Below are 14,434 nucleotides of genomic sequence, written 5' to 3'. Positions count from 1 at the left end.
AGCCTGGATTCCAGAGTTCGGGAGGGCTGGCTGCCCTCCATCAAGCCTGGAGGACCTGGACAAGCCCCTGACATCCTGCTCCCGGGGGCCTCCTTCCTGCCCTGTGTGTGAATGCACTTCATGCGTGCATTCGTTGCATGTTCTCCAGAGCCTTCCTCTCCGGGTTGGGCTGCCTTTCTCCAGCCTGGCCTTTGCCCTCTCCGTGCCCAGTAGTGCCCCTCCTCAGTTACCCCCACCTCCTTGTACTCGTCTTCCACACCCTACAGCCCTGGCCTCTCCCTCTTCCTCTTTCCAGAGCTCTTGTCACCTTCAGAAACGGGAACCGAGAGCTTTTAGCTCTGGCTGGAAAAGGATGCAGGGTGACCTAATCGTGGAAGCCACCTGGCTCCCCGCAGCCTAGGCCTTCGGGGCTGCCGCCTCCGCCCGAGGCATGCACGCTCCATCTTGCGACTGGAGGACCGTGGGCGGGACGGGAGCGCGCCTCACCCAGACTCCGGGGCCGCCTGGGGTCAGTATCCTGCGGCAGCCGGGCGGCGGTGGTGGGAAAGCCGCCTGGGTGCAGGGGGCCCTCCTAGCCGCCAGGGGTCGCGCTGCGGGCGGCCGGGGCGCTGGGCAGGCGCTAGCCAGGGTCACGGCCGCCGGTCCGCGGCGGGAGGGGGTGAGGGGCAGCGGCGGCTCGGCGGCCCCCGAACGGCGGAGAGCGGGGAGCCGTGTGGGGCGAGTGGGCAACGCGCGGCGCGGAGCGGGGAGGACCGCACGGCCCGACCTCGCAGCGCGGCAGCACCGTTCCTCCCCGCGTGGCGCAGCGCGGCGGGGACGCTGGGACAACCGGGATCTCCCTGCACCGCGCCCCGCGCCCCGGTGCCCTCGGCCACCTCTTCTTGCTTCACTCGCCGCCCGGGCGGGAGCGGCGCCCAAGGCGGGCGCGCCATGTCCGGGGCCGGGTAGCCCCGCCGGCCGCCGGCCCGCGGCTTCCGAGCCTCCCTGCCAGCGGGCCGGCCGGGCCAGTCGCGGGGGCAGGCCGGCAGGTAGGGGCTGGACCGGGCGGGGCGGCGGGCGGGGAGGCGAGGGAGGGCGCTTCGCGCGGGGCGGGGGGATGGCCTCCAGCTGTTTTGCAGCGCGGCACATCTGGTTCCGGTTTTTCTCCTGGGGGAAGTGAAAGTGGAGAGGAAGAGGCAGTTAGCTGGAGTTGGCCGGCCGTGCTGGGGGGGCCCCCCTGCACCTCCTGCTCCGCCGGGGGCCCCCGAGCCTGAGCTCCCCGCTCCCCTCCCGCTCGGGTCACGCGGCGGCCGGCGCTGCTGCCGTCACGTCCTCGGTCCCTCCAGGAGCTGCTGCCTCAGCCCCCTGTCTCGGCGCGCCCTCTGCCCCAGCCCGAACTTCGCGTGGACTTTAGATAGGCAATGGCTCCCGTGCCGGGCTGCCGGCTGCAGGACCGGATTCGGAGCAGGGCAGGCCCAGGAGCGCAGGTGCTTTGGCTGGGGCTGCCACCAGGATCCCGCCTAAATGGCCTGTGTCTCCACCTCCACTCCCGCTCCCCATCCTCCACTGCTGCCTGGGGCCCGGGTTCCTGTTCGCTGGCAGTGGATGGCGGAGGAGGGGGCCCTGCCCTAGAGTTAACTCAGGAGGCTGACGCCGGCTCCTGGCCTCACTGCTCAGATAGAGCTAAATTTAGCCGGTGCTGAGGTTCGGTGTCCAGAGAACAGGTTACCCAAGAGGCCCGGCTGTAGATTTCTTGCTCCTTGTTTCCTGGCGGGAGACTGGCCCTTCTGAGTCTCCCCCTGCCTTGGGCCTGAGGTTGCCGCTGGGTGGATGCTGTGCTGGCACCTGCAGCGGGACCCTCACGGCTGCCCTCACATACCCGCCCCCCCCACACACACAGGCTGACTTCCGCTGAGCCCCAGCTTCCCCTCTGCTGTTTGAGGAAGTAACCTCCCTTCCCCTCTATAGCACTCCCCCAGGCCTCGCCTGCTGCAAACCACTCTCAGGGCTCTTCCCCAGCCGGGCCGCACCCTGGGGCGCCCCAGGACCCTGGGGTCTCCTCCTCCCTGGCTGGGGTTGAGCAATGGAGGCAGGTGAGAATCCATGATGCCAGGACTTGGTGCGGGAGGGTTGCCCCCGTCTCTTGGCTCCCCCGGAGAGCGCAGGGGATGGCAGGGACCATCTCCCAAGGGCAGCCTCTTTGGCTCCGGGATGGCGGAGGTGGGAGGCTGGGTTTTTTTGGGGGTGGTGAGGATGGGAGGGGCCACATTGGTGGAGTTAGAGCTGGGAAAAAGGACAGTGGTTTGGTGAGGAGATTCGAAACGGGGTTTTGTGAGCTTTCTGGGGAAATGGTTGACATGGGCTCTTTAAGAACATAGGCTAGACGTTGAGGATCTTAGGGTATTCTCCCTATGTGGAAGGTCAGAAGCCCTTGAAGAGACTTGTGTCAGCTTGGTGTGATGTCGTGGCTAGGGGCAGTGTTGTCATTACGGACCTGTTATTAAGGAAAAGGCGGCTATCTCTATACTGTTGTAGACATTTGTGTAGGGCACAAACAGGGCTGGGAATCTGTCAGAGCCCAGGTGGGCTGTGCATGGTGGAGTTTGGTCTCTTTGGGAAGAGGAGCTAAGTGAGGGATGGGGACAGGAGGATGGGGTGGGGGAAACTGGTCTCTTTAAGGAGCTGCGGTGGTCTGTGAGAGCCTGATGATGTCATAGGCGGGAGAGTCCTGGATTGGCTGACCACTCATCCCACCTTTCCTGGGAACGATGAGGAAGAGGGTAGCCCGAAGGACTCTCCAGTTGCCATGGCAATGCCTGCCTCCTCTGCTTCATCTCTCTCCTGTCCCACTTAAACATTCCAGATGCGGTGAGTGAGGGGGGGGCCATGGCAGAGGAGCGGCCCCCCCGGCTGGTGGATTACTTCGTGGTTGCTGGGCTTGCTGGCAACGGAGCCCCCATGCCCGAGGATGCACGGGTTCCTGACCCCAGCGGTCCGCTGCGCCCCTGCCGGCCTGCAGAGCCCATCACAGATGTGGCCGTCATTGCCAGGGCCCTGGGCGAGGAGGTGCCCCAGGGCTACACATGCATCCAGGCTTCAGCTGGGGGCCATCCCTTGGAACTCAGTGCTGGGCTGCTGGGAGGAACACAGCCTGTCATCTGCTACCGCAGGGGCCGTGACAAGCCCCCCCTCGTGGAGCTGGGGTGTGTGCATCTCCGCACATTGGCAGCCGCTGGGAGGCTGGGAGGCTTCTGGGGTGAGACAGAAAGGAGATAGGAGTGTGGGGTCAGGCACCGGCAGCGAGAACTGGAGAGTAGTCCAGATGCTGGGGGTGGGGCAGCAGGAACAGAGTTGAGGCTGCAGGGGCTCAGTCCCCTCAGCAGCCTGGGCTCACAGGTCAGGACTCCTCCTTGCTAGCCCTGCTGTGAGCAGACTTCTTCATCTTTAGAAAGACCTCATTGGTGTTAGGAACTCTGCTCCTAGCCCGTCAGTGGGAGCTTGGCTTATTCTTAGTGTTCATGGGTGAGTTTGGGGGCTGTGGAGTGCATGTGGGGTGGCTGCCGACCAAGAAGTAGAGCTGAGGGCTATGGAGGAGGAGGGCAGAGGACCTAGAAGGCAGGCTTTTGGGGGTAAGGAAGGCAGACCTGGGGTCTTCCTCTCTCCACCACCCTCAACCTCTTGACATTCTTTCTCTCTCTCTGCCAAGGGTTTTGTATGAGGGCAAGGAGCGTCCCAAGCCCGGCTTCCAAGTGCTGGACACAACACCCTATAGTCACTCCGCTAACCTGGCCCCTCCAGGCCCTGGGCACCCCCGCACCTACCTCACATACCGGCGGGCAGCAGAGGGGGCAGGACTGCATGCCCTGGGCATCACTGACCTCTGCCTGGTGCTGCCCAGCAAGGGTGAAGGCACTCCCCATACTTACTGCCGGTTGCCACGCAACCTCAACCCTGGCATGGTGAGTGGGGCTCAGTGGGGAGCAGGAGGGAGGGAGGGGGAGAGCTGGGACCCCAGACCATCGCAACTTAACATGATGGGTGCTGGTCATGAAGGCCTTGAATAGCAGGGGTGGGCTGGAGGAGACACTGCAATTGTTGGGAGCTTGAAGGCTACTTGGCGTGGAGGGGAGAAGATGTGGCCGAGGAGCCGATGTGGACTGAAGGTCTGTTTGTCTCTTGCTGTTTCCGGGGGCAGTGGGGCCCAGCTGTGTACCTGTGCTACAAGGTGGGCTTGGCTAAGGGCAACACGCTGGTGTATGAGGCAGGTGAGTGGCCCCTCTGCCCTGATTCCTCTTGACCGGCACCTCGTCATTGCCACTTGGCCCCTCCCTGGCTTCTTCCCCCTCCCAGAGCCTGATGGACTCTCCTCCTTTTGGGTACCCCCCAAAAACTGCTGGCGGGTGCAGAACTGCTGGGCCGCTATCCGGAGGAAGACAATGAGGCATTCCCGCTACCCGAGTCCGTGCCTGTCTTCTGCCTCCCCATGGGGGCCACTATCGAGTGCTGGCCCGCCCAGACCAAGTATCCCGTGCCGGTCTTCTCCACCTTTGTGCTGACGGGTGCCGCTGGCGATAAGGTGGGTATGTGGAGTGCGGTTGGGGGTTCAGACTGCATGGGGGTCCACCTGACCAGCCCCCTGCCTCCCCTGCCAGGTGTATGGTGCCGCCCTGCAGTTCTACGAAGCATTCCCCAGGGCCCGGCTGTCGGAGCGACAGGCACGGGCCCTGGGCCTGCTGAGTGCCGTGGAGCGGGGCCGGGCACTGGGTGGCCGAGCAGTGCGCAGCCGGCGAGCAATCGCTGTGCTGTCACGCTGGCCTGCCTTCCCTGCCTTCCGGGCCTTCCTCACCTTCCTTTACCGCTACTCTGTCTCGGGCCCTCACCGCCTGCCCTTGGAAGCGTGAGCATGGGGCATCCCCGCCACTGGGAAGGAGTTAAAAGGGGACGGGGGCGTGGGAGGTGGGCTGCGAGGTGGTGTCACTGGCTGGGCTGTGAGTGCAGCCTCAGTCCCGTCTCCTCTTCCTTGTTGGTTGACTCCCGTCCAGGGACCGGCTCAGAGAAGCTCTTGTTTCTCATATGCACCAAGTTCTGTTAGATTAGACGCCCTGCTGACCAATGCCTGCCTTAAGGCAGGGTTCTGGCCGGAAGCAGGCTCAAGAGGACAAGACAGGGACAGCCCGCTGAGCCGCTGGCCTCTTATTCGGTCCCCTCTCTTCCCCAGGCACATCTCCCACTTCATTCACAACGTCCCCTTCCCTTCCCCACAGAGACCCCGCATCCTAGTGCAGGTGAGAGCCGGGGCTCGAGCTGTGCTGGGTGGACAGAGCGGGGTAAGCAGGGGCCGACTTAGCGTATCACCGTCCCAGCCTGTGGCTCTTCCACCCTCTGCCCCCAGATGTCTCCCTACGACAACCTGCTCCTCTGTCAGCCTGTGTCTTCACCCCTGCCACTCAGGTATGTGACCTGGTCCTTGGAGAGGTTGGGAGGTACAGTGGTTGAGGCCTGTGCAGGTCTGGCACGGGTGGTGGGAGACTGAGGGTGGGGTGTGCAGGGTTTCCTGTTGACGCCCTGTGCACCTCTGCATTGCCTGCAGCGGTGCCAGCTTCCTGCAGCTGCTGCAGAGCCTGGGCCCCGAGCTGGCTGTCACACTGCTGCTGGCTGTGCTCACGGAGCACAAACTGCTGGTGCACTCGCTGCGGCCAGACCTGCTCACCAGCGTCTGTGAGGCTCTCGTCTCGGTGAGTGCCGCCCAGCCCAGGGAACCCTGGAGTGCACACCCTCCAGCTGGTGATCTTGCAAAAGGCCCCACCTCCCCAAGGCCACTGCCTGCCACTACCCCATGCCCCTCCCTCCCCAGCCATGTCCCCTGGGCTCACATGGCCCTTGCTCCTGGGCTCTGCAGATGATCTTCCCACTGCATTGGCAGTGCCCCTACATTCCGCTGTGCCCACTGGTACTGGCGGATGTGCTGAGCGCCCCCGTGCCCTTCATCGTGGGCATCCACTCCAGCTATTTTGACCTGCACGATCCCCCTGCCGATGTCATCTGTGTTGATCTGGACACCAACACACTCTTCCAGTAAGATGCTGGGGTTCCCGGCCACGGGCGTGAGAGGGCAGCAGTGTGCAGGGCAGGTGGCCGGCACCGAGCCTCCTCACCCTTCCCCATGTGCTTCTCTCATAGGACGGAGGAGAAGAAGCCCCTGACCCCCCGGACCCTGCCTCGCAAACCCTACAAGGTGCTGCTGGCCACACTAACTAACCTGTACCAGCAGCTGGACCAGAGTGAGTAGCCTTGGGGGAGAGGGGGAGCTGGAACCGCCCCTCCAGGCTGGGGTGCCAAGCGGTCCCTAAGGAGGCAGGGAGGGGCATGGGGACGGAAGGGCAGACCTAGTCCTGCCCTGTGGGACAGTGCAGTTCGCTGAACCCAGAGAGAATTTTTCAGCCCTGATTGGCGCAGAAGTCTGGGGGTGGCTGAAAACCGGGGGAGGAGGCTCTGGCAACATAAGGTGGAGGAGCTCAGCAGGTGCGGGGAGGCCTGAGCCTCGCCCCATGAGCCCTCCCTCCACAGCATACACTGGCCCCGAGCAGGAGGCCTCCCTGGAGTTCCTGCTGACGGACTATGAGGCAGTGTGCGGCCGCCGGGCCCGCCTGGAACGGGAGGTCCAGGGCGCCTTCCTCCGCTTCATGGCTTGTTTGCTCAAGGGTTACCGTGACTTCCTACGGCCACTCACCCACACCTCCGAGGGCGCCCGCGACGTGGACAACCTTTTCTATCTTCAGGGTGAGCAAGGGGGTGTGGGCTCAGGCAGGCTGGGTGTCCCAGGGCAATGGGGGAGGAGAGAACAGGAGGGTGCAAAGAGGAGGCAGAGGTGGACATGGCCTCAGGAGCCTGGACCTGGGTAGACACAGTGTAACCACTCTGGTCAGCAGCCTACTTCAAGCAAAGCTCTGTTCCAGGACTGGCCCTTGGAGAGCTCTAATTCTGGAAGGTGGGATTTACATGGGATGATGCTGAGCTGCAGGTGGGGTGATTATGCCCCAAGAGCCTAGGCAGGCTGTGGGAAACCTCCCTTCTCTGACCCTGTCCCCCCAGGCTTCCTCAAGTCCCGGGAGCGCTCCAGCCACAAGCTGTACTCCCAGCTGCTACACACACAAATGTTCTCCCAGTTCATTGAGGAGTGCTCTTTTGGCTCTGCTCGGCATGCTGCCCTGGAGTTCTTCGACTCTTGTGTGGACAAGGTACTGGGCTTTACCCCTCTGGGCACCTGGCGGGTCTATTCCGCTCCTAGTTGTCTCTGATGTCCCTGCAGGTTGCTGTCAATAGGAGTTTGCATTTCAGCTGTGTCTGGGGATTGTTAGCATCCCTGGGGTTACCCAGTGCACAGCCTGTGCACTGGACAAGGCTGGCTTCAGATTCTTCGTTGACTCTCTGTCCTCCAGAGTGAGTTCCAGCACCTGACTCTGCCCCACGGCCACTCTCGTGTCCTCCCGCTGCAGGTGCACGTGGAGCAGGAGAGGCCTGAGCCCACTCCACTGGTGGAGCTGGAAGAGCTATCAGGAAGCGAGCTTACTGTCTTCATCACGCCTCCCGAGGAGCCCCCGGTCACAGACAGCAGTGAGCCCACCCCCCAGTTCTGGTAAGCGTCTCCTGCACCAGGGCCCCTTGTACTGGGCTCCAGCCCCTCTGGCTCGAGCCCATGCTGAGTGTGATGTCCTCTATCTCTCTGTGTCCCACCAGCTACGATGGCTTCCCAGAATTACGGGCTGAGCTGTTTGAATCTCCCCAGGAACAACCTGGGGCATTGCCCGTGCCTGGCCCATCCCGTAGTGCCCCCAGCAGCCCTGCCCCTCGTCGTACCAAACAGGTAGCCAAAGGTGGGCCCCACCCAGGGACCTGGTTCGGGTCAAGGGCTGCTGCTGCTACAGTTTTATCTGTACAATGGGAAATATAGTAGGACTTACCCATAAGAATGTCAGGAGGTTGGAGTGCTCCTGGCCATCAGCTGCCATCAGTCACCATGGTCACTGTCCCTAGTGCCATCTTATGTCCTGAGTGCAGTGGGATCCAGGGCTTGGCTACTTTGCCTAGACCTGCAGGCACCCACAACCTATGCACAGCACAGGGGAGGGTATCCTGCTCACCCTGGCCTGTCTTTTGCCTTCCACCCCCCACCCAAGGAGATGAAAGTGGCGCAGCGGATGGCACAGAAGCTAGCAGCAGTGCCTGAGCTTTGGGCCCGCTGCCTGCTGGGGCACTGCTACGGGCTGTGGTTCCTGTGTCTGCCTGCCTTCGTGCGGTCAGCACCCAACCGTGTGCGGGCGCTGCACACAGCCTACCACGTGCTGCGGGACATGGAGAGCCGCAAAGCGGTGCTCCCGGATGAGGTAGGTGACTGCTCGCTCACCTGTGTGCCCACCCCCTCCGTGTCAGTCCCAGTGAGGCTTGGGAAAGGAGCCTTGGTGGGGACTAGGGCAAGCAGAGAGGGAGCCCTGGAGCCAGATGGGTGCTCCACAGAGGTTTCAGGCATGGAGTGGGTGTATCTGGGCATAGCAGTGGAGACTCGGGGGCAGGCTGGGATGGGGGAGGCAGGGTATGCAAGAAGGAGTTTTCCGGGGGGTGGCAAGGCAGGGAAGGGATGCTTGCGGAGGCTTGTGGAGTTCCTTCCCAGCATCCCATGCCTGTCCTGGCCCAGGTGTGTTACCGGGTACTGATGCAGCTCTGCTCACACTACGGGCAGCCTGTGTTGTCTGTGCGGGTCATGCTAGAGATGCGGCGCATGGGCATTGTGCCCAACACCATCACCTATGGCTACTACAACAAGGTATTGAGCCCGGGGCCAGGGTGGGCCAGCATGGGGTGGGGGTGGGCAGACTGCTCCTTGCAGGTGAAGCCAGGCCCATTAAGCAGCCACTCACTGCCGGCATGCATCTGCGTGCTCTGTGGCGTTGCTATGCCATTGCTTCCTATTTGCTGGCTTCGCATCTCACTCCCAACAGTCCCTGACTAGAGACAGCCGCATGCCGGCTGGTGCGCAGGCGTGATGCCCGACACCTGACACAGGTGAAGTCAGGTTATCCCAATGGCCGCCCCGTGAAGTGGAATGGTTATAGCCCTCGCTTATCCTATATAGCTGTATGTGTTTGGGGAATGGGGTTTGAGGTTGTAAGACTGGTGACTTGGTACAGGTGGGGGCAGGGGCGGTTAGGCACACTTGTGGCCACGTTTCCTGAAGCCACTCCCAGCTATGCTACTCAGCTGGCTTGTTTTTCAAATGAGGTAACTCATAACCCCCTCTCCCGCAAAAGAAGCAACGGTTTCTTCACATTCATAGAGTTTATTAAGTAGCAGAAGCAGGTTACAAACTTTCTTCACCGCTTCTGGCTTCTAGGCCCTTTCAGAGGTCACTGACCTCCTGGGCTCTTCTGGCTATGCCATTGGTCTGCCCTGAGCAGGGAATCTGAAGGGGAAGGTGGTTCTCAGGCCCCCCCAGGACGGGAAGTGGGTGTCAGGCTCAAGGTGAGGGAAGGAGTGTAGGCCATCCTGATGGGCACGGTGCTCGGCAGGCCATGCTGGAGAGCAAGTGGCCGTCTGGCACACCAGGTGGGCGCCTGCGCTGGGCCAAGCTCCGCAACGTCGTCCTGGGGGCTGCTCAGTTCCGCCAGCCCCTGAGAGAACGGCGGCAGCGAGAGCAGCAGCAGCAGCAGCAGGAGGAGGAGGCAGGCAGTTCCCGGACAGGTAGGTAGGGACAGGTGTGGCCAGCCGCAAGGTGGGAGGCATGGAGCGCCAGGGCTAGGCAGCTCCACCCGGCTGGGGGCACATGGGCCTGGGAGGAACTCTGGCAAATGCATACCATGCCTGGAATGGGGTCAGAGCTGGCTGTCAGGATACCTTCCTCCGACCCCCTCTTCTCTTGCCTTTGGCAGAGCCCTGTCTGGAGCGCCCCTCCCCCAGCCGCCCACTTCAGCGCCAGACTACTTGGGCTGGGCGAAGTCTGAGGGACCCAGCCTCCCCCGTGGGGCGCCTGGTGAAGAGCGGGAGCCTGGGCAGTGCCCGAGGGGCGCAGCCCACTGTGGAGACCGGCGTGGCCCACAGTGAGTGTCCTTGGTTGCCCCTCCAGACAGGTTGGCTAGGCACCTGCCAGGAGAAAGGGAGAGACAGTCGCCTTGGGGCAGTCAGGGCTGTGAAGCCTGGTGTGTGTCTGTGCAGGAAGGCAGCTGGAGGAGGCACCAGGCACAACCTTCCTGATTCTCTTTTCCTCCTCAGTGATAGAGGCCTTGGGGGTGCTGGAACCCCGGGGCTCCCCCGTGCCCTGGCATGACGGAAGCCTCTCTGACCTGAGTCTCACCGGGGAGGAACCGGTTCCCAGCAGCAGCCCGAGTGGCTCGGGTTCAGCCCTGAGTGCGCAGTCCACTGAGGCCCTGGAAGGGCTGAACGGACGTGGGCCCAAGGCTGGGGGGCGTCAGGAGGAGGCTGGCACCCCACGGCGAAGCCTGGGTGCCCGTCTCCAGCAGCTGCTCACACCCTCCCGTCGTGCCCCTGCCTCCCGCATCCCCCCGCCGGAGCTGCCCACAGACCTGCCTCCCCCAGCCCGCCGCAGCCCCATGGACAGCCTTCTGCGGCCCCGGGAGCGGCCTGGATCCACTGCTTCTGAGGTTGGAGGGTCCGGCTGCCTGAGCACAAGGAGGTGGCAGGGCAGTGGGGGAAGAAGTGGGTTGGGGGTGTGGTGGTGGCAGGGGCTGCTTACTGGGAGCAAGCCCAAGAAGGATGCCCTGAGCCAGCGGGGGTTGGGTGGGGCTGGAGTCAGCCCTCCAGGCGGAGAGAAGGAATGCAGGCTTGCTGACCACACTTTCCTGTGTGATGACAGAGCTCGGCCTCTCTGGGCAGCGAGTGGGACCTCTCAGAATCTTCTCTCAGCAGCCTGAGCCTCCGCCACTCCTCCGAACGCCTCAGTGACGCCCCCGGCTCTTTGCAGCCGCCCTCCCTGGAGGTAAAGACAGCCCCTCCCGCACAGATGTGGCCATGTGGGGGGCGGGCTGGGAAGGTGGCCGCTGCAGGAGTCCGGGCTGGCTGCTTTGCAGAACGAGCAGAGGTTCTCGGAGCACTGTCTCTTCCCGTAGATTCTGCTGTCCAGCTGCTCCTTGTGCCGTGCCTGTGACTCACTGGTGTACGATGAAGACATCATGGCTGGCTGGGCACCGGATGACTCCAACCTCAACACAACCTGCCCCTTTTGTGCCTGTCCATTTGTGCCCCTGCTCAGCGTCCAGACCCTTGATTCCCGACCCAGGTGCGCAGAGTAGGGCAGGAACTGTGGACAGGACAGGAAGGCAGAGGGCCCAGTGCTCATGTCTCCTGCTGTCCTTCCCCCACTGTCTGCTCCTTTGCAGTGCTGCCAGCCCCAAGCCTGCCCCTGCTGGTGCCAGTGACAGCAAAGATGCCCCTGTCCCTGGGGGTCCTGGCCCCGTGCTCAGTGACCGCAGGCTCTGTCTTGCCCTGGATGAGCCCCAGCTCTGTAACGGGCATCTGGCGGTAAGGTTTGGGGTCAATGGCATGGGAGAGCTAGGGAGGCAAGGGTGCTGGGGAGAGGTGGGTACTGAGTGGCAGGGGCTCACTGGAAGGCAGGGCTGTGGAGAGGGAGCTGGGTACTGTGCCCCATTGTCTTCCCATGCTGTGCTGGACAGGGTACCTCCCGACGAGTGGATAGTGGGGCGTGGGCATACCTGAGCCCGCTGGTGCTGCGCAAGGAGCTGGAGTCACTAGTGGAGAACGAGGGCAGTGAGGTGCTGGCGTTGCCTGAGCTACCTGCTGCCCACCCTATCATCTTCTGGAACCTTCTGTGGTATTTTCAACGGCTGGGCCTGCCCAGTATTCTGCCTAGCCTGCTGTTGGCCCCATGTGATGGGCCCCCACCTGGCCAGGTTAGTGCCCCACTGGGGCCTCTCCCTGCCTCCTTGTCTCCCAGTTGTGTGCCCTCTTGGCTCTCTTTGGTGTCTGTGGCACTGCCGAAGGAGCCCGGGCTGTGGAGTGTGCCGTGCTCACTTTGGCTGCTCTCCCTTTGCCTTTACCATGCCGAGCTTCAGCGCTGGGTCTCTGGGAGCGTCACAACAGCCTCCTCCCCGGGGCTGCAGGGAGAAGCCCAGGACCCAGCAAAGGATTCCTTCCTGTTGCTCTGTCCCTGGCCTCTGTAGCTGCTGAGCACCTTTTGGGTTTTCGATTCTGTTTTGGGGGTACCACGGACACGTAGCATACCACAGAACAGTGTCTCTCTTGATAGCTCACTTCCTTGTCGGGGGAAGGGCGCCTCGCCCTTCTCTTTGGCTCTGTCCTCAGCCAACACCTGTCTGCTTCTTGGTCTCTCCTTCCATGAACTTGACTTGCTTTTTTCTACTTCTGCTGCCCTCCAGGCCCCATCTCCCCGGCTGACCCCTGACCCAGCCTCTGTGCAGGTGCGCTTGCTGTGGGATATCCTGACCCCTGACCCCGATAGCTGTCCACCTCTCTATGTGCTCTGGAGGGTTCACAGTGAGTCCGAGGGTTGGCCTCGGGTGGGAGGGGGCTGTCTGGTGTCCTGGGCTCTCGATGATCCTGGTGGCCTTCCTTCCTTCTGCCCAGGCCAGATCCCCCAGAGGGTTATGTGGCCAGGCCCAGTCCCTGCCTCCCTTAGCTTGGCATTGTTGGAGTCGGTGCTGCGCTATGTTGGACTCAATGAGGTGCATAAGGCAGTGGGGCTCCTGCTGGAAACACTAGGATCCCCTCCCAGCGGCCTGCACCTGCAGAGGTACAGTATCCCCATCTGGGTGCTGCAGTCTGCCCTGGGCTCTACACCCCTAATGCTCTCACCCCTTGCCCTTCCATTTCTACTGCAGGGGCATCTACCGTGAGATTTTATTCCTGACAATGGCTGCTATGGGCAAGGACCACATGGACATAGGTGAAGAAGAGGCGAGGTATTCTGGGAGCCTGGGGGCCAACTGTGGAAGGCAGGGGCTGACTTACCCCCTTCTTCCCCAGGGGCCTTCGACAAGAAGTACAAGTCGGCTTTCAACAAGCTGGCCAGCAGCATGGGCAAGGAGGAGCTGAGGCAGCGGCGGGCGCAGATGCCCACAGCCAAGGCCATTGACTGCCGAAAGTGTTTTGGAGCACCTCTGGAATGCTAGCACCCCTTCAGCTGCCCTCTCCGGCCTCCAGTGGGGAGGTGAAGGGAGAGGAATCCCAGGCTGAGCTGCTTCCCCATCCCCTTCCCACGGAAGGCTTGGGGACAGGCCTGGAAGCCACCTGTGCAGTCACAGACTCCGAGAGGGGGCAGCCAAGAGAGGGAACCTACTGTCGGCGAGCGTCACCATTCCTCCATGGCCAGCCTGCCCGGTTTGTTCATGATGATGTTGGGGGAGTCGGGACAGCTCTGTTCCTCCCCTGTATTTGCCCAGGAACTCCCTTCCAGGGTACACACAGCTCAGCGCTGCCCTGGTCATCTTAGAAGTTTTTGTTTTAAAAAACAACTGGAAAGATACAGAGCTGCCGGAGGCGCCGCTGCCCTGGAGGGGAGGGGAGGGGTCTCATTCCCCACCGATGGTGGGCGCTCTTCCCCTGGCGCTGTGGAAGGAGCCTGGGACTCTCCGCGCTTTTCTACCTTCGTGTTTGTATTTTGTTTTAAGTTATTTATTCTGGAGCTGCAGTCCCCTTGCCAGTGAGGCTCTTGGGAAAGCAAGGGAGAGAAGGGAAACTGGGTGCCGTGACTCAGGGGGTTGTAGCTCCTGAAAGGGAGACAGGGGTGCTCCCCCTTAGAGGTTTTGGTACCCCTTCTAGTCCTAAGCTTTCTTGTTCACTCCTGGAAACGCCTCACCCCCACCCCCTCAAACACCGCCCATCCCTGGGCCCTGGCCTGTGCAATAAGAATTGTTCCTTGCGAAGTTTTGCTGGATGTAAATATAGTAAAAACTGCTTCTGTCTTTTTCCTTCTGCCTGCTGTTCCCTGGGTCTGGAGTCGTGGAGGGAGACACCTGTGGCTCTCCCCTGGTTGCACATCATCCCATCCATCCTTCCTCTTCCCTTGGTGGCCATCTGGTAACCCCCACTGTCCCTGACTATATCTGGTCCTGCACCCTTTGGGGCGCAGGGAGTTCTTGGAGTATACCAGAGGGTGAATCTGGTGCTGGCTATGGCAGTGCCAGTCAGTGTGGCACTTCCGGTCCTCCCACACAATCACCCCCTTGTCCCTTGTCGGCACCCCACACAAAGACTGCATTCTCTGGGGACCCTGAGCTCATCTTTGCCTGGTTTCCTCTCCGCCCCCCAAGTCCCAATTTCACCCCCTCCCGACTTCTCTAGGTCCTCCCTCCATGGGGGTGCCTACCCTCTTCCCCAGTGGTGGCTGTTGGGCAGCATTTATGTGCCCTGGGGCCTCCTTGTTTGCTCTGGCTGTAGGTGTTACTCTTGCAGCTGAGGGTAGGGGGGC

At 62.2% G+C, this 14,434-nt stretch overlaps 1 protein-coding gene across 2 annotated transcripts; it reads left to right on the top strand.

Moving 5' to 3' along the window:
* Positions 1 to 335: 335 nt before the first annotated feature.
* Positions 336 to 13,934, top strand: DENND4B (DENN domain containing 4B). Of its 2 annotated transcripts, none has more exons than XM_058660298.1 (28): positions 336 to 508; positions 2,843 to 3,182; positions 3,686 to 3,938; positions 4,175 to 4,244; positions 4,386 to 4,555; positions 4,632 to 4,876; positions 5,198 to 5,264; positions 5,372 to 5,430; positions 5,570 to 5,714; positions 5,879 to 6,054; positions 6,160 to 6,260; positions 6,547 to 6,759; positions 7,072 to 7,217; positions 7,476 to 7,615; positions 7,717 to 7,843; positions 8,157 to 8,363; positions 8,672 to 8,800; positions 9,543 to 9,714; positions 9,903 to 10,070; positions 10,243 to 10,631; positions 10,844 to 10,966; positions 11,097 to 11,266; positions 11,367 to 11,508; positions 11,661 to 11,897; positions 12,384 to 12,501; positions 12,592 to 12,757; positions 12,846 to 12,910; positions 12,991 to 13,934. In XM_058660298.1, exons 2-28 carry the CDS (start codon positions 2,866 to 2,868, stop codon positions 13,134 to 13,136), a joined length of 4,461 nt encoding a protein of 1,486 aa, XP_058516281.1. In that variant the 5' UTR covers positions 336 to 508; positions 2,843 to 2,865; the 3' UTR covers positions 13,137 to 13,934. The 2 variants fall into 2 exon arrangements, with proteins under 2 accessions (XP_058516281.1, XP_058516280.1); XM_058660297.1 differs by lacking the exon at positions 336 to 508 and adding an exon at positions 742 to 1,028.
* The last annotated feature ends 500 nt before the right edge of the window (positions 13,935 to 14,434 follow it).

The sequence above is a fragment of the Ochotona princeps genome, chromosome 2 (assembly GCF_030435755.1).
Source record: "Ochotona princeps isolate mOchPri1 chromosome 2, mOchPri1.hap1, whole genome shotgun sequence".
In the NCBI taxonomy this organism is placed as follows: domain Eukaryota; kingdom Metazoa; phylum Chordata; class Mammalia; order Lagomorpha; family Ochotonidae; genus Ochotona; species Ochotona princeps.
Note: the sequence above shows the minus strand (reverse complement) of the source record. Positions and strands in the feature narration are given on the sequence as shown.

Coding starts and splice junctions, on each gene's coding strand:
- DENND4B (XM_058660298.1), top strand. CDS start 2,866: ATGGCAGAGGAGCGGCCCCCCCGGCTGGTGGATTACTTCGTGGTTGCT. Junction 8,364..8,671: donor AAGCGGTGCTCCCGGATGAG/GTAGGTGACTGC, acceptor GTCCTGGCCCAG/GTGTGTTACCGGGTACTGAT. Junction 9,715..9,902: donor GGCAGGCAGTTCCCGGACAG/GTAGGTAGGGAC, acceptor TGCCTTTGGCAG/AGCCCTGTCTGGAGCGCCCC.